The sequence below is a fragment of the Pteropus medius genome, unplaced genomic scaffold (assembly GCF_902729225.1).
Source record: "Pteropus medius unplaced genomic scaffold, Ma_sr-lr_union100, whole genome shotgun sequence".
In the NCBI taxonomy this organism is placed as follows: domain Eukaryota; kingdom Metazoa; phylum Chordata; class Mammalia; order Chiroptera; family Pteropodidae; genus Pteropus; species Pteropus medius.
Window position 1 is genome coordinate 7314312 of NW_024351730.1, and position 18733 is coordinate 7333044.

Below are 18733 nucleotides of genomic sequence, written 5' to 3' on the forward strand. Positions count from 1 at the left end.
ATACTAACTATCCCTATCCAAAATAGTATTTGTCCAAAAATAATTTTTACATCTGTGCAATTCAGTTGAAATCCATTCCATTATGCAAAAGCCTCCTGTGTCTTTTCTATGTTGGACTCCCTGTGAGGCTGGCAAACATCCCTAACGTTTCTTGGAAGCCTTGGGCAGGGCTTACAGGTTATGTCTTTAAGGCATGTGGAGCGCCATTTGTGTGTCTGAAACATCCTATGATGCACTGTCATATTTCTGAGGTCTTAAAAAGTTATTGCCTCAGTCTGGATTCAATCTTTGCTTGGAACCCATTTCTGAGTATGAAAACCCTTTGCTGGCTTAAAAGACTTCTGAGCCTTTATATTTTCTCCAAATCACACTTGGAATAATTCTTGTCTCCTCTCATTTTATTTTAGAAGCCAAGTGGCACTCTTAACATTGTTCAGAAATCTTAGCTAGGTCATCGACTTAGGTCCATTTCCTGTTTTCCATGTTACCACAGGTGACAATTTTGCTAAACTTTACATAAATCAATCTCCCACCTTACAATAGTGTTTCCTGCTCTTTTCTGTAATCCCTCCCAGACAGCCTCCTTGGAAACATTTTAGGTTTCTGTTAACGCCCTCATCAGGCCCTTTGGTTTCCACTAGCAATCTCCTCAAGGTCCTGCCAGTACCCATCTACCACTTGTTCCCAAAACCAATGACACGTGTTTTAGATTTTTGATATGGCAGCATCTCACTTCCAGCTACCGTGTTTCTGGGCTAGAATTTAGTAGCAGAATTGCTTTGAATGACAGAGTAAGGGGTTTATTATGGGGGGTAGATTTTAGGCAAATTGGGGAACTGGTAGATCAGTCTTAAGGCTATTGGCTATGCATCTAGTATTGTGTTCTTTTATGTTCATGATAGAGATATGGTAGAAACTAGGTCTCTTTAGGCCTCAATTTGGAACTGCCTCTCATTTTGTCAAAAGCAAGTCATACAGACAAGCCCAAGATCAAGAGATGGGTAAGTATACTCCACTGACAGTGGGAAAGAAATGCAAAATTCCATGACAAAAGTCATGGGTGGATACAGGAGAGGTAAAGAACTGGGCTACTAATGCAATCTGCAAGGGCAACAAAAGTAACCATTGCTGCACCCTGAATTCTAGTGGCATTTAGTTTATCTCACAGAGATATGTTGTATTTCAGCAGTTTATTTACATTGTCTCCTCTACTTCTGAGGGCAGAGACTATCTTACGTATGAATGCACCCCTGTTCCAGCATATCACCTTCCATATAGTAAGTACTGAAAAATATCTGTTGAATGATTGAAGACATTTCTGGGCTTCCAAGTCATAAGACCTGTGGTGACAGTCCTGATCTTGAAACCTTATTCAGGGAGGTTCCTTTTAGATACTTCTTTCCCCATTATTGACTTCTACCTCCCAGTTCCCTCTTTTGTCACCTTCCCATTCCTACCCTTATTCTTGACAATATTTTTCAGTGCAGTTAACACTGAAAATCACAAATTTTGGACAGAAAAGGACAGGTAGTTGGGCCTGAAAAGAGCATCATGAAATTAAAAAGATAAGTGTATAATGAGTTACATTGAAATTCAGAATGACCAGCTGCATAAGCATAAAATGGGGAGGCTTGACTTAAAGGTAGGTCATGTGAAAAAGTCTGGCACGGGCCAAAAGTGAGACACAATTGCACATTTTTGGACTGTAGTTGTAGTGGTAGTACTAGTCGTACTACTACTACTACTAGTAGCAGCAGCTAACATCGGTTGAGTGGTTACCCTGAGCCATGCCTTGTTCTACACATTGTGTAAATGTTAGCTCATTTTATTCACATGAACAACCTGTCAGCTATGTCTAATGTTTTCCCATTTTACAGATGAGGAAACTGTGGCCCAGAGCAGATAAATGACTCAGTGCCAGGTAGCCAGTAAGTAGTGGACCCCGGATTTGAGTCCAGGGCCCGATGCAGAGCCACTCTTGCTATCAGTTGCGGTGCCTAAAACAAAAAGCACAGTAACCCTGATCTCTGAACTGTCAATCCGATTCTGGAGTCTTGGTGTGTGAGGATGTCACAAACCAAAGGGTGTCCCGAGACCAGGGTGTCACAGGACTGGAAACCCACTCCAATGGTTGAAACAACTGGGGCCCTTTTGCCAGAATTCTGAAAGGAAAATGCCTTCCAATATCTAAAGGCTATTATGTAGTCACAGAGAAGTTACAGGTTTAGGTCGACAAACATTTAGAAGTACCTATATCTGGCCAAGAACTCAGCTTGGGGTTGGAGATTTAGAGATAAGTATAAAAGGGTATGCTTCCTGTCCTGGAGGAGCTTCCAGTCTAGAGGGGTAGAGAGGCATCCCTAGGCTCTCATAGACCTTTCTGGATTGTTTGGTAGCTGGGCAGCATATTGGGTTGCACATGGAGAAGCAGCTGTCCTTCCCCTGGAAGAACATACATGGGTTCAGGAATCTCACCTGCACAGGCAGCAAGGGGCAAGAGGCTGGGTTGGATCTCAAACCTCAGGCCGGTGATGAGTACAATCTACCAGAAGGTGTGGAATTTTGTTGGTTGTGCTCATTGTTACATTCCCAGGACCTAGGACAGTGCCTGGCAGAATGGGTGCTCAATGATTGAATACGTGAAAGAATGAACATTTAAAAGCCAGGACATTTCACATAAGAGCATGCACTTGTTTTTAAAAATTGGAAGATTTGACAACAGTGGGTCCACATTCGTGTGTATGGAAATGAAGACTATGCCTGCGTTTAACAAGCCACTAATCCAGCTTCACTAATTACGTTATCTGTTAGATCCTGGACTTTTCAGACTCGGTGTTAATCACTAATCTGTCAACTCTGAATGTCTATGAAAGCAAATTCTATAATTAAAATTTGGGGACAAAGTGGAAAAGTGGAAAAGTGAACTCATTACATTATTTGAATATCAAGAAAATTAGCTATGTAACATTTTCATTGCTTATGTTTCAAGGTAAATTTTATTTTAAATATATAAGCATTACATCCAGTACATCATTTTTTTCATCATGAAGGTATTGCTTTCATAAGCTTATGACCAACTTGGTGATGAGTGTTGGCAATTGTTAAATACTAAACGACAAATGTTGCTCTTTTAACACCTTTTAACAGATATTCTCCCCCAGATACTTACCTCCTACTATATACAATAGATAATACAGAGAAATATTTGCAATCTCTTCAATGGCCTTCCATTTTTTTGCTTTATTGATTTCCTTTCACACTAAAATCACTAGAAAAATCTGCTTCCATGAATAACTTAACTACTTAGGAAAAACAGAGAGCCGAAACAAACACAATTTGATTCAGAAGAACTATGAAGATGTCAGCAGCAAAAACAGTTTGCCTTTTCAAAAACAGATCTAACTTTTCTCATACCCTGAGACTAATTTCAACATTGGCTTGCTGTGCTTAGCAATGTGAAAATGTTCTGATCCCTGGGAAGTTATTTTCTGGTATGCAGGAAATAAATGTGCCCAATTCTGAATTGTTGCCAATAGCTGAGATAATCAGGAGTCACCAATTGCTAGTTGTCAGAGCCAAGAGTTAAACTGCATCCAAGAAGCTAGGATATTGGCTCTGCATTCTGATGTACAGAAATAGAACTTTATCGACCGAAAAACCAGGATATATATATATATACACTCACACACATACATACATAGTCAAAATCACTCCATTTCATATACTTCATGTAAAAATAAGACTTCCCAATATTTTGGGAAGTATCCTTCATGGTACAGGTTTCAAGGTCTATTATGTAAAACACAAATGTACACAAATGCACATAACACACACCCTATAAATGGTGATACATATATAAAGCATTTTCCTGAGAAAATGCAAAGATGCAAGAGAAGTTTTTAAGTAGAGCTCAATCTGCAATAGAACAAAAGGACCCTGATGAAAGAGCTTTTTTTTTTTTTCCATGTAAAACCCCTGACAGTAGAATAGGACTTCAATTCATGGGGTTGGCTTGGTTGCTTCTGAGCTCCCTATAGTTCAGAAGTTTATCACTCTATGAATTAATTCTTCTCATGATTCCTCCCTAACTAAACTGCTCCTTTGAAAAAGAAAGAACCATTTGAGAAGTCGTGTTTATTCTTTTATGCCATTAGCAGTATATAAAAGAACCTGGTTCTTGGTTCTCATCACGAGCGTGTACACGTTAGCAAAGCAAGTAACCTAAAGACGATGAATTTTGCCAAAGCTCCACAATATCGACGAGGCGTAAAGTCATCGAGGTCACTGAAAGGACAGTTGATTCATATTGTGACTCTTACAAATGAAATATATTTTATCAAGTTAAAAATCTGAGTTTCTACATTTCAGAATAGGGGTTCCCAACCCCTGGGCTGCGGACCAGTACCAGTACATGCCTGTTAGGAACCGGGCCGCACAGCAGGAGGTGAGCAGAAAGCCAGCAAGCAAAGCTTCGTCTGTATTTGCAGCCGCTCCCCGGGCTAGCATCACCACCTCAGCTCCACCTCAGATCAGGCATTAGATCATCCCTGGTGCTGAAAATGTTGGGGACTGCAGGTTCATATATCTGTAAGATGCAGTCTCTTGTCCTGTGTTTCTATCTCTATAATCAATGGTTTTCCTCTGGGGCATGACTTCCCAAGTCCCTCAACATTCATTCCTGTCCTCTTATTGGCAATCTTAAAACCCAGAACTAAATAAAGCAGAGTGAAAGTATGATGGAGAGAATCAGAGAAGACTAAATTCTTTTACTTAGGCTGTAAGCAAGTTAGAATGCAACATAATATCTTTTTGATTGTGAAAGCTCCCAACATGTTCTTAAATAGTAGAAAAATATACAATGCTCAATTCAATTAGGAACCTTCTACAGAAAGCATTTCAATAGAATGAGCGAATCACAATGTTTGTTTCACTGTAAGTATATTATTTAAAGTACATTTGAAATTTTAAGTGTGTACAAATTCAGAGGTTTAAGAAACTTCAAAAGCCATAGATATGTAGTTTAGGAAGCTGAAGGCTGTGAACTTTCCTTTTCACTTAATCCATGTTTAATTTTGCATTCCTCACAGGTAAGCAGGCAGTGCCTAGAACAGATGCAAAAATAGAGGTTTGTGCTTTGACACTGGAAGCTCTAGTCTTAACACAATATTAAGACACATTTTTTTATACTAAAGTTCACAAGCCTAATTTTTTAAGGAATAATAGGAGCTGTTTCTTAGTTCAAGACCATATAATTTCATCCAAAAAAAAGGCCAGTAATGATCTTCACGTCCAATGTCGTTTTCACAATATTGTGCTGCCTCTCAGATAGAATCCACTGTGACAAGTGAGGGTCTTTAAATAAATGTGCCCCCAACACTGGTCCTGTAATAACTATTATTTACTGAAAACTTACTGAGTATCATCGTCATTTCTATTCCTTATAGCATCTCATGAAAATAATTCTGCTCACCATTTTATACAGATGAGAGGACTGAAGATTAGATAGTTTAAGAAACTTTTCCAAGGTTACATAGTTTATTTAGTAAGTGGTAGAACTGGTTTTCAACCCAGGTACTCTAATAGCAGAGGCAATATACCTTTAACTTGAGTTCTACTGCTTATGAGAATTATGAGATGAGATACACACACACACACACACACACACACACACACACACAGCAAAGGCTCTGAGAAGTCCTGCAATAAAGAAATCTATTTAAATTTGGTGTAACCCAGTGATGGTAGAGACCATGTCTGTTGATTAAGGTATTCTTTTGAGACTTGCACAATGCCTCAAATATAGTAGGTACTCACTCAATGTTTGTTAAGCAAATGAAATAGGTAAATGAGTTAAATAATAAAAAAAATTATTATTGAAATTGAATAGCAACAACTCAAAATTTGAGAGGTAAAGAGGTTCTTTTCCAACATATGGATGTTAAAATTTTAAAAACTTTAATATTATAAATAGTGAATGATCTTTCATTTACATTTTTTATAATTTTCTTCATTATAATTCCTCAAACAGATTACAAACCTGTTATGCCCTGGACCAAAACCAGCTCCACGTAACTGATCATCAAGGGAATGGAATTTGCTCTGGCATACTCCTATGTATGATGCCTTTCCAAGGCCAAATCCCAAGATACCAGCCACTGTAAAAGCAGGTTAGGAAAGAGAGATTATATGATTATCAGAATCACCTCCATTATTAACTTCTAGAACTTTCTTTATTAACAGTAGTAACTTTTATATTAAAAATACCATGATAAATCAATGAACAAAAACTGAGAATGAAGCTATCTATTAAAGAGCAGGATCGGGAACTGGAGACTTTCTGATCTCAGTTTCCAACTGTTAGTAGGAGGGCCAGGGCAGAGCAAGCAACGGTGTGACCCCAAGCCAGGCCGCCTGAGGGAGGCCCAGCCAGCAAACAAAATGTCTGAGACCACCAGGGGAGATGGCGGTGGGGGTCTGGTTGTGGCTATCTTAGCTTTCAAATTGCTAGGTAGGAAATTCTCTCTATAGATTGGAGTTTGGGGAGCTGCAGTCTATCCTGTCCCATGGAGGAGAGAGGTCGCACAAGGCAAAGGGAACCTGCCAAGGAAGAAATCGCCAACCTGCTCCTCCTGCTGGAAATGAGGTTTCAGACTATAAACTGGAAGGCATCCTCTTTGTACATAATAGGTTTGTGTATTATGAGTGGAAGAAGATGAAACCCCATGTTCGTGGTAGCTGTATTATTAGAAAGTCCCTGAGTTTTAAAAATCATTCATTTGTTATGTTCATTATAGAAAATATTTTGAAAAGACTGGCCAAAAGAAGAATATTAAAATCCCTAATGGATATATCATTCTGAGGCTCTGCTGCTGATAGCCTTAGTATATCCTGCCAATCCCTCCTGGTCCATGCGGTAAAGAGGACTGTCTAAGGTGAAGTTCTTGTTGCTCAGGAAGCATTGAATAGACTGCATAGTGGAAAAAATTGAGACTGATTTTTCAGAGTCAATTTGGTTAACCTGGACATTTGTATCTCCAGTTGCTTTAATATTTTCTTTTTAAAAAATCATGTCTTTTTAACTTCTATGACTTACGTGCAGCTTTAGGCAATGATCCAAATCTTGGGTTAGCTGCTAAATAACCTAAGGAGTAATATGTAAATATATTATTTCATTTTATAACATTTAAATTTATAAAGTGGAAAGAAACCTTCATAGTTTAATATATACACAAGTTCTTAATCTGAAGAGATGATCTGAAAAGTTATAATTCAATTCTTGATTGAATTGAACTCTCAAATAGCCATTTTTGGCAAGTAGTATTAGCTTTAATGTATAGAAAAGAACATGAAATAGACAATTCAAGACTTAAAAGATATCGAGGCAAAGGTGGCGCTAACAACTTAGTTCCAAGCAATTAGTCATTGTCCCCATCCCTTTTTCAGTAACTCAGGGCAGTTTCAATTTAGAGACTCACAGTACCAGTCATAGACCGCTTAATCGGGATAAGTTCTGAGAAATGCATCCTTAGTCGATTTCATCGTTTTGCAAACATCATGGAGCGCACTTACACAAACATGGATGGTGTAGCCCACTACACACCTAGGCTGTACAGTGTAGCCTACTGCTCCTACTCTACAAGTCTGTACAGCATGTTATTACACAAAACAACATGAAATCAAATCTAGCACAATATAAAGTGATGCGATCAAGAGATGTATGAGGGTGTTGCAACACAGCACACTGTTTTACAATACACTTTTTTTTATAAACTCTAAAATAAGTACAGTATAGTAAATATATAAGCCAGTAAGTCATTTTTTAATCATTATCAAATATTATGTACTATATACAACTGTACATGCTATGCTTTCATACAACTGGTAGTGCAGTAGGCTTTTTCATACCAGCATCACCTCAAACACATGAGTAATGCCTTGTGCTATGATGTTACCATGGCTATGAGGTCACTAGTTCATAGGAATTTTCCAGCTCCATTATAATCTTATGGGACCTACTATTGTATATGCAGCCTGTCATTGACCAAAATGTTATTCAGCACATGACTGTATATATATCACAATTTTTAAATAAAAACATTTCAATCTGTGGTAAGCAGAATAATGACCTCGTAAAGATGTCCACATTCGAATCCCTGGAAACTGTGAATATGTTACATTATATAATAAAGGGGAATTAAGGTCGAAAATGGAATTAAAGTCGTTAATCAGATGACTTTAAAATAGGGAGATTATCCTGGATTATTTGGGTGGGCCCAGTGTAATCACGACGACCCTTGAATGTAAAGAGGGATTCAGAGACAGAACCAGACAGATGACAGTATGAGAAGAACTTGGCTCAACGCTGCTGGCTTTGTAGATAAAGAAGCCATGCGCCCAGGAAGGTAGGTGGTATCTAGAAGCTGGAACGGGAAAGGAAGCCTGAGAGTCTCCCAGAAAGGAACGCAGCCCTGCCAACATTTGATTTCAGCCCAGAGAAATCTATTTTGGACTTCTGACCTCCAGAACCATAGTAAATTTGTATTGTTTTAAGCTACTGTGTTTGTGGTAGTTTGTTATAGCTGCTGTAGAAAACTAATACAGAACCCTGGAAGAGTGTATTTGCATACATGCAACAGACGGTAGATTTTGACAAGTTCAATGTTTATAAAAACATAACCCCTGTAGATCTTGTGACCATATTCTTTGTTGTCAAAATGGTCTGACAAAGGCTTGTTACTGATCGATGACTATGTTTCTATAAAAAAACTATCTTCATATTAGAAAAATGAAATCACATTTAATAAATCAACTTAAATCCTTAAGATAGAATATATTGCTTGAAATGGGATTCTCCTAGATATATGACACAAATGATCTTTGAGACCCAAATAGAACTGGAACATTTTCTCTCATGTTTACTGGGGTCAAAATAATGGGCTTCAAGAGGGTCAATCAGGTGCCTTGTTGCTGTTTGGGGATTAGGTGATGCCTGCGGGTTCTGTGGGGAGACGGAGACAGGCAGAAAGAAGAGCTCGAGGAAGGGAGAATAGAGAGGGAAACTGGAGAACTCTAAGAGGCAGGGAAGGGTACGTAGGGAGACACAGGGTGGCTGCTGGTCCTCATGATCTCTCGGGCAAGTTAGACAGGGCACTCGCCCTCAGGCAGGTGCAGCCTCTCGCCAGAACGAATGGCCTGACAGAGCTCACTGGACTGCAGCCCCACTTACCTCCTCGCTGGAGCGCCCTAGACAGACAGGGCACAATCTGTCTAATGTGCGGAGCCTCTGGGAGACTCCGGGACAGAGAGAGGTACCATTTTAGTTTCCTGTGGCTGCTATAACACCTTACCACAAACTTAGTGGCTTAAAACAACACAAATTTGTTACCTTACAGTTCTGGAGGTCAGAAGCTCAAAATGGGCCTCGTTGGGTGGACGTCTTAAGTGTGTTCAGGCTGCTATAACAAAATACCAACACTGGGTGGCTTACACACAATAGAAACTTATTTCTCACAGTTCTGGAGGCTGAAGTCCAAGATCAGGGTTGATGACGGCCCTCCTCTGGGTTGCAGACTTCTCGTGGTGGAAAGGGCCAAGGAGCTCTGTGGAGGTTCTTTCATAAGAGGGCTCCACCTCATAGCCTAATCACCTCCTGAAGGCCTCACTTTCTAATTCCATCACCTTTGAGGGGTAAAATTCCATCACCTTTGAGGGGTGAATTTGGGGGCGAGGGGACACAAACATTCAGACCATAGCACTAGGCTAAAATCAGCAGGGCTGCATTCCTTTCTAGAGGTGGCTACGGTTTCCGGCCTTTCCAGCTTCCAGAGGCCACTCACATTCCTGGACTCCTGGCCCCTTCCTGCATCTTCAAAGCCAGCAGTGTTGAGCCGAGTCCACCCCATTTTGCCATCTCTCTGGTTCTATCCTCTGACCCACTCTCACTTTTAAGGATCATTTTGATTACACTGGACCCATCTGGATAATCCAGAATAATCTCCCTATTTTAAGGTCAGCTGAGTAAAAGCCTGTCCATCTGCTACTTCAATTTCCCTTTGCCATGTAACAATATACTCACTCATTCTGGGGTTTAGGACATCTTCCAGAGGGGTGGGGGTGGGGACATATGCTGAAAATAGGCAAAAGCCTGCATGAATAAATCCTTCACAAAACAAAACAACAAACAAACAAACAAACAAACAAGCACCAAAAAGCTGCCAGGAGGGTCACAGAAAATCAGGCTTCCTTAAATTAAATTATTGAACAAATATTGAATCTTACCTTGATGGACCAGTCCTTGGGTAACAAGCATGCTTACAAGAGAAAAAGGCAGAGCTGTAAAACAAAAATGCCCTTCAATACTCGTAGTTTAGAACTTGGTGCCTCACCCAGAAGTCAGAGAGAATTACTCTGAGTTTCTTCTCTTACCTACCTTGGCAATGAGTGTTTAGTCCTTTGTTATTTTATTTATTCAACAAATATTTATTAAATATGACCTGGAGAATTTTCTTGGGGTTCCAGGCACCGAACCTGCTGTACAGATTTAACCTGGCAAAACCTGAACCCCATGGTACTCCATCTCTGACATCTAATTCTAGTGAACGCCCACCACACACTAGATTTTAGCCACTATACACAACACATGCATCTTAGTGTGTGTACATTTAGCTGTCGAATTTGGAAACTGCCTTTAGCTATTTATTTTGAAATTTCCAATCCTACAGAAAAATTAAAAATTAATACAATAAACTGCATATCCTATCTATGGTAGTTCTCTGCTTTTGTCTTTCACATTTTGTTACATAATTTGGATGTCTATTTTCTGAAGATTACAAGATTACTACATTCATGTCAAACATGGGTGATGTTTAGCTGTGATTTTTAAAGCAGGTAAATTAGTTGGCAAAGGCAGTTTCTAGTTCTGTCAAAATGTGTCAAATGACTTCTTCCAAAAGCAGAGAGCAGTGATAAACATCTAGCTCTTTCTAGCAATAAAAACATATCAAAAAGCAACCAATTTTCCACTCATATCTACCTGATGGTAGGCAAATGCGTCATACTGAAATGTTGGTATACTAGGGCTTAAGTAAATTACTTACTAATAGGTTGTCAGAAAAGACATGGATTGCTGGGAGCACAATCAGTAATCACAGTAATTCATAATGAACATCGACTTCTAAAGAGCGTTACTTCCAATATAGTTGATACTGAATTTGAATGATTTGAGAAATCAAGATGAGTATTTCAAAGTAAAATTATCCTTGTCAGCAATGTTGTAACTATTGGGGCTATACCGACATGCTCTTTTATGACATTTTCAAATGACAAATCATGAATTTTTTTAAATTGAAAGAGATCTTAACACACAGCCTAGATTCACACCCTTGTCTTATTTAAATGAGGCAGGCCCAGAAAGAGGAGGCGATACAGCAGAAAAGGTTATTTCACATTGTAAGAGAAGTAGGAACAGATGCTGCCACTTTTCATTCATTCCACAAATACTGAACAGGTACTTTTTTAGATGTGAAGCACTATGCTTGGCTCTGGGATGAAGCCATGAACCTGACGTTATTTCTGAACTTGATGAGGTCAGAGTCCAGTGTAATTTAGGAAGGTTTACTCTCAAGAAATTCTATATAATACTCTTTGGTAAACGTTCTTGCTCACATGAAGGAAAGTTATGAGCGTATCACTTTCTGCTAATTGAAGTAAATCGGATATTATCTCTGCCCTTGAAAGAGTCTCAATGTGGATTTAAACTCTAAACAGCTCTAGATAGCAAAGATCTTTAGGGAACTATGCAAACTCCTGCTTAAAAATAAATATGACTATAATTCTAATAGGATACTTAGGTGGTTTATTGCAGCACATATAGTGTTAAAGATTAAGAGGGGTGTGATTTACCTCTCTTCCAGAAACTTTCTTCTTGACATTCTCGGATAATCTTTAAAATCTCCCCTCTGTGAATGTGCAGTTTTGATTTTGGACAAAACAACAGGCTCTGTAAAGAAAGTTCTATGGTGAGTCGACTGAAATTGTCAGAAAAGCGTCCACTCTTTTCTCTGGAGGAGAGCAAGATGGCCTCTTCACTCTGGTCATATAGCCTGTCACTCTGTGCTGGCCATCGGCACAGAGCAATGACCTGTTTTCAGCTAGTGCCTTCCACCTGGTAATGCTGGATGGACTTGGACAAGGAAAAAATCTCAGAGAAGCAAAAGGTGATTCACTGGTGAGCGAGCATGAAGTCCTTTTGAGGCCACATTTTCTTTCTTATCTCCAGCCTCTGTCCATGTAGTTCACGATCCTTGCAATGCTATTCATTCCCTTTGCCTACCTGACCTTCTGCACACCCAGTTCAGTGTGGCCTCCTGGGTGAAGAGGAAGATTTCCCCTACAGCACAGTATTTACACATCTGGGATCTCACTGGGAGTGCTGAATTACAAGTTATCTATTTATAGATCTGTGTTACAATTTACCTATTTATACTTCTGTGTGTATTTTTAGACTATGAATTCATTAACAAACTTTAAAATTTTCTACATAGTTTCCTTTCTATATTGACAGGGTTTTTGGGTTTTTTTTTTTTCACATTTTTAAGTGGTCTGCACGTAAGTTCTAGTGGAATTACTGATATGATTAACAATATTTTTACTGGTTTTAGAGTATTTTTTATCATGTCGAAATGCTATAATCTGGTCTAACTCCCATCTTTTATGATCCTTCCCCCTTTGTAGATATGCATTAGTCACTCACTCCTATCCACATTCTCATTCTCCTCTGCCCATCACCACCATTCTGGATGTTTAATGTGGATCTTTCGTATGTATGCTTCTTGTAAAACATTCATTGTCATAGGTATATGCATCTTTTAAAAATGTAAATGGCATTGTTTATGTATTTCATTTTATTAAAAAAAAATTTCAATTGGCTGAATGCTTTTAAGATCCATCTCTATTGCTATATACATTTAGTCCGCTGCTCCTAACTGTTGCATAATTCTCCAAGATGCATCCAAGTTCCCACCACCACATGTCCCCTTACAGACCCATGTAAGAACATTTTCCAGATATACATCTACAAGTAAAATATAGGGCATGTGTATCTTCATCTGACAGATGGCTCTCCGCAGTGGCTGCACCAGTGTCCACACCCCACAGCTGCGCCTGACCGTCCCTCTAGGCCTACAGAGCTGATAAGGCTAGTTAAGCTCGGTTCCAAGCAGGTAAAGAAAGGATTTCCAACACTTGGCATTATCCAGTTGTCTAAGCTTTGACAGTCTAATAGGAGTACAGTAATAATTTATTGTTTTATTTGCATTTCTCTGTTAACTAATGTGTTTGAGCGTCTTACATATTCTCCAGCCAGACCGCCCTTCTCCTCTAGTGTTCTGAGGTAACTAATCCCTGCAGCTAGCCCTGGGTTGTAATATTTTGTTATATATTGGCTCACTAATTTTTTATTATGGTAAGATACATATAATAGGTAGCATTCTAGCCATTTTAAAGCATACAATTCAGCGACGTTGAGGACATCCACAGTGCTGTGCCGCCATCGTTACTATCCGCCATCATTACTATCTGGTTCCAGAACATTTTCATCACCTCAAATGGGAATTCCATACACAGTAAGGAGTCTCTCCTCATTCCCTCCCTCTTTGAGCCTCCTGACAACCTGATTCGCTCTGCATCTCTATGGATTTGCCTGTTCCGGATAGTATCTAAATAGTATCATACAATGTGACCTTTTGTGATTGGCTTCTTTTCCTTTGCATGATGTTTTCAAGGTTCATCCATGTTGTAGCATGTATCAGTATTTCATTCCTTTTCTATGGCTCAATAATATCCCATTGTAGGAATATACTACATTTTGTCCATTCATCCACTGATGGATTTGGGTTGTTTCTACCTTTGGGCTATTGTGAATAGAGCTGCTACAAAAAAATCCTCTACAAGTTTTTGTTGGACCTGTTTTCAATTCTGGTGGGTCATATGGTAATTCTATGTTTAACTATAGCAGCCGCCACCATTTTACAATCTCACCAACAAAGTATAAAGGTTCCAATTTCTCCACATCCTTGTCAACACTTGTTATTTTCTGTTTTGTTTTTGTCTTTAATTACAGCCATGCTAGTGGGAGTAAAATGGTATCTCGTTGTGGTTTTGATTTGCATTTCTCTAATGACTAATGACATTGAGGATCTTTTCATTTGCTTGTTGGAAATTCATATATCTTCTTTGGAGAAATACCAAAGAAGTCCTTTGCCAATTTTTTAATTGAATTGTTGTCTTTTTGTTGTTGAGTTTTAAGAACTCTTTATATATTCTGGATACTAGACCTTTATCAGATATATGATTTGCAAATAATTTTTCCCATTCCGTGGGTGGTTCATTCGTTTTTTAAAAACGAATTTTAATTTGTTCCTTACTATAAAGTCCCACTTACATTTTTTCGTTTGTGAATTATTTATGTAAGTCCTCTGCCATTTACCACTTGAAGTTTTAGTGTTTTTCTTGTTGAGATGCCAACAATTTTGGCTTTTGAAGTCTACCTTGCTGATTTTGCCAGTCTTTTCAGAACTCCTTGTGTATAGAAGATGTCAATGTGAATGACGGTCACCATTTCTTGAGCACTTTCCCACGGGTCAAGCACCGTGTCAAGCACTTTACATGCACGCTGACGAGGTGGAAGGACTTGGTGGTGCCTATGCCTTCAGAGCTCTACAAACGACCCAAGCAGGCAACTCTACAGCTCCGCACAGCACAGGACACAGGGGTGGCGGTCAGCATGAGTGGCAGCAACAAGAGAAGGAGCTGTTCTCATTGTCCACTTACCTTAGTTCCTCAGCAAGCACTCTTCCTTATCTGATTGTAAACATTTCTTGGTTCTGGCTGTGGCTGGGACAGAAATAAAGAACACCCTCCTTACCTCCCCCAAACACACACATATATTCTCATCTAGGATCAGGGACCCTGGCTACTGCAATTGCTTTGAGTCCTACAGTCAAGACTGAAGCTCCTGCAGAGCCTCCCTAGAGAGTCCTTTTCTGTTTAGCAATTAATGTTTTATAGCTCTCCATTTCACAAAGGCAACTCAGATGTCTAAATTCTCCTTGTGACTTGATATCATTTGTCTGTTTGCCTCTCTAAACTTTGCTCCTTAAAGACCACTTCCTCCATAAACTATTTTTAGCTTGAAAAGTTGTCCCCAGAGAATATGAACTCCATTTACCCATTACAATACTCTCTTTTCTTCATTCACGTGTCCCTGGAACAGATAATAGTCATTCTGAACAAGTTGCAAAGTTGGGTTCTCAGTCTGATGGTTATTTTAGTAGTTAAGGAATCTGTTATCCTGAACAGGTCTGCAGCATATGCTTAGTATGTTTAGCCTTGGTAACAAAAATGTAACAAAAATGTAAAAACAAGCATCATTGTATCATTCTGATAGAGTCACTGAACAGCTTTGCTCCTCTAAAGGAAAGCTCTTCAGTCACTGACAGACTATGTAAGAGTCGTTTAGCTGGATTCTAAATATGGAAGAATAAAGAAAGGATTTTGTAAATAAAAATTTAAAAGATGCCTTTTCAAGGCAGTCAAAAACACACTTTCCATCCCCATTCTATTTTCCCTGGACTCAACTAACAAAGTGCCAGACTGAAAAAAGTAAGACGACTGGTCAAGGATGAGGTTTAAGGAAAGTCCTATATGATGTTCCTCTTCGGATAGTAGACTTTCAAATTAAAAATATACCTGCTTGCTTGGTGGTGGCAAGTGGGGAGGTTTATCTTGGTTTCCATGAGTAGACACTGAAGTCATGATGACTTTGTCTTTGCTTTTCTTCTAGGCAAGTGCACTCAGCTTACTCGTTGACCTGATGTCTAAGGAAAGTAGAAGAGAATCAGGATGCTGAGACTGGATGTTTGTGTTAACCTTAAAAACACGCTTAGTATCAACTCATCCAGTTAGAAACTTACTTTCATTTTGTTGTTAATCTCCAGTCACCTGCTAATTCACTTTCTAATACTCTCCGCTACCGACACACACAAATGTGAAATGTCACACTGTCAACAGTGAAATGTTTTACTACCTACAAATTGTGTCCTGAAATGAGTTTCAATTCATTACAAGGCCATTAACTACACAGATACTTACTGATTGCCTATTATGTGCCAGGCCAGGGCATACAAGGAAAGATAAGGCAAACTCAGTGCTAAATGAACTCACAACCTAAAGGGGAAGACAGACAAGTCAGCAGTTACACAACATGCAAAGGGCTCCCCTAGAGGTAGGCCAGGGTGCTAACGAGAGGAAGAAAGGCCTGTTCTCTCTGGTCAGGTCTGAGACACCAAAGACTAAGATTCTTGAGCTTGTAGCAGGTAGATGGACTCCAGGGCATGAAGATCAGTTCGAAAGGTGCTGTAATTGTCGAGGCAAGGAAGTGTAGAGACCTGAGCCAACACCCTGGTGGGAAGCATAGAGATGATAAATTTGAGTTTGGAAATGTCAAATTTGGGTGCTTGTAGGAAGTGAAGTTAGCCAGTAGGGATTAGAATGTTAGAGGACTTGGGTCTGGAGTTACAGATTAGGGGGAGGCTAGAAAGGTGAATTTGGGAGTTGCCATCATAGAGATGATAGGAAAAGCAAGAAACATGAATAAAATTGTCTAAAAAGAACACTGGAGAATGTGAACACTGAGGCAAAGGACATACTAACAAGAGAAGAAAAAAAATAATAAAAGGCCAGGGAAATGACTGAGAAGGAATAGCTGGTATAGAGGGGAGAAAGTTTCTGAAAGAGGGAATGAATCATTGGTGTCACATGGCTCAGAAAAGTGACTTGGCAATGATAGACATACTCCAGGCAGACTCTGAGCCCTCACTCGGCCAATGGCCACTGCACTCTGCAGGCTCTGGAGTACACGACTACCACTGAACATCTTAGACACGATGAACATCTTAGACACAATGCTGTTTCCTACTAAACTGCCAGGCATATGAGCCAAAGGTGCCTTGTACCAACTTTCACCTTACGTAACTAATGTTATTGTAGAGATAGAATGATGCCCTACAGTGGAAAGTCCTGGAAAGAATTGAGTTCAGATCCTGACTCTACTCCCTGTGAGCCCTGTGCTTTGGGCAAGTGACTCATGTCTGTACCTCAGCTTTTCTCACCTGTTAAGTGGGGGTAACAGACAAGTAACCCTGAAGGGCTGTTGTAAGGATGAGGGATAAGGATCACGGCTGAGGCCCATAGTTCCCAGCTCAGTACCGTGCGCCTCAGTGCACAGTGTGTGAGCAGTAAAGGTCACCTGTCAGAGTGGCCCTGGGCACCTATTTCTTGAGGATCTCCAGAAAGTCTTTGCTGACCTAATGACAAATTAAAATATTTATCTATGTTTAGTCTGGCATTAGGCCGTTGCCTCAAATCAAGGAGCAAAGACCCACATCTCAGCTTTGGTGGTCAGGTCCTCTCGCACTCAATTAATCATCAGTCCACATCTAAGCGAGCCTTCTCAGGGGGTCTTGCCTTCCAGGTGCAGCTCCCACCACCACGGCCAGGTGTGGGTTGGCGTCCCTCTATTTCTTCAGGGGAGGGTAGGGGAGTGTTGACAGGTGGGCAGTGGGAAGGAGGCGCGCAGTAGGATCGCTGTGGGGCGTGTGGATTGAGTGATGGCGGGGGCGTGGGGCGTGAGAAGGGGGTCGGGCGGTGTCATCGCACTCTGGTTGCGGGGAAAGGCCGGAAACAGCCTGCAGGAATCCACCGCCATCCCCTGCAGAGGCTGCCTGCACAACGCAAACCCCCGACCCCTGCTGGCGTCGCGGCTGGAGCCAGAGCCAGAGCCAGGCAGAGAGGGGTTGGTAGAGGCGACTCTAGGCGGCCGCTGGCGACCTACGCGGCCCGCGAAGTACCCTGGTCCCCAAGGACCCCGGAATTAAGTGTTCAGAGGAAGCCACACTCTCCTCTCCATCCCTCCCGCTGTCACCCCGGGGTGAGCCCCCCTGCGGGGTGAGGATCGCCACGCAGGCCGCAGATCGGCGCCCGCCCAGCAGAGCTCGCTCCCTCCGCCGCCGCCCGCACAGCGGCGACCGCTGCCCGCCTCCCCGGTGCCCGGCCCTCGCTGCCCACCCGCGCCCACGTCCCGTCACCTTTTCTCCCTGCCCTCACCTCTGCTCTCTGAGTTTCCCTGCAGCCTTCTCCTTCCTTCTCTTGCTCCGCCCCCTCCGCTCGGCGCTTTTCGCTCACTCGCTGAAACCACTCAACAAGTGCTCCCCCACCCCCCACCTTGCAGTCCCTTCTCTGTTGGCATAAGAACCCACATTCAACTATTCAGACTCAAAACGAGCTCTTGCTAGAAACTCCCATCCCACCCCCAAGAATTGTTCCAACACCTGGTAGATTCTACTTCTTCAATGTCTTTCAAATAACTCCTTTCCTCCCAGCAATAATGCAACAATCATTTACCGAACACCCTCCCTGGGCCTGGCATTGATATTAATTTATCAGCAATCTTTTTTTATTGAGATATAATTGACATATAACATTCTATATTTGTATACATTGCAAAATGATCACCACAGTAAGTCTGTCATTCATTATACATTGTTACCTTGTTAGCCCCCCCTTCCCCGTCCCCCGAACAATTCCCCCGCACTCAGGATAAGGACTTTTAAGATCTACTCTTTAGCAACTTTCAAATATGTAATATAGTATTATTAACTATAGTCACCACGCTGTA

At 40.8% G+C, this 18733-nt stretch overlaps 1 protein-coding gene across 1 annotated transcript; it reads right to left on the bottom strand.

The window, feature by feature from the left end:
- Positions 1–2977: 2977 nt before the first annotated feature.
- Positions 2978–18221, bottom strand: OCIAD2 (OCIA domain containing 2). Its single transcript, XM_039845179.1, has 7 exons — positions 18163–18221; positions 15748–15875; positions 11902–11998; positions 10279–10332; positions 7094–7141; positions 6038–6155; positions 2978–5102 (listed from the first exon to the last, which is right to left on the bottom strand). The coding sequence occupies exons 2-7, from the start codon at positions 15811–15813 to the stop codon at positions 5021–5023; spliced, it is 465 nt and encodes a 154-aa protein (XP_039701113.1). The 5' UTR covers positions 15814–15875; positions 18163–18221; the 3' UTR covers positions 2978–5020.
- Between the last annotated feature and the right edge of the window lie 512 nt (positions 18222–18733).

Coding starts and splice junctions, on each gene's coding strand:
- OCIAD2 (XM_039845179.1), bottom strand. CDS start 15,813: ATGACTTCAGTGTCTACTCATGGAAACCAAGATAAACCTCCCCACTTG. Junction 7,142..10,278: donor CCAAGGACTGGTCCATCAAG/GTAAGATTCAAT, acceptor ATTACTCCTTAG/GTTATTTAGCAGCTAACCCA. Junction 6,156..7,093: donor ATCATTGCCTAAAGCTGCAC/GTAAGTCATAGA, acceptor CTGCTTTTACAG/TGGCTGGTATCTTGGGATTT.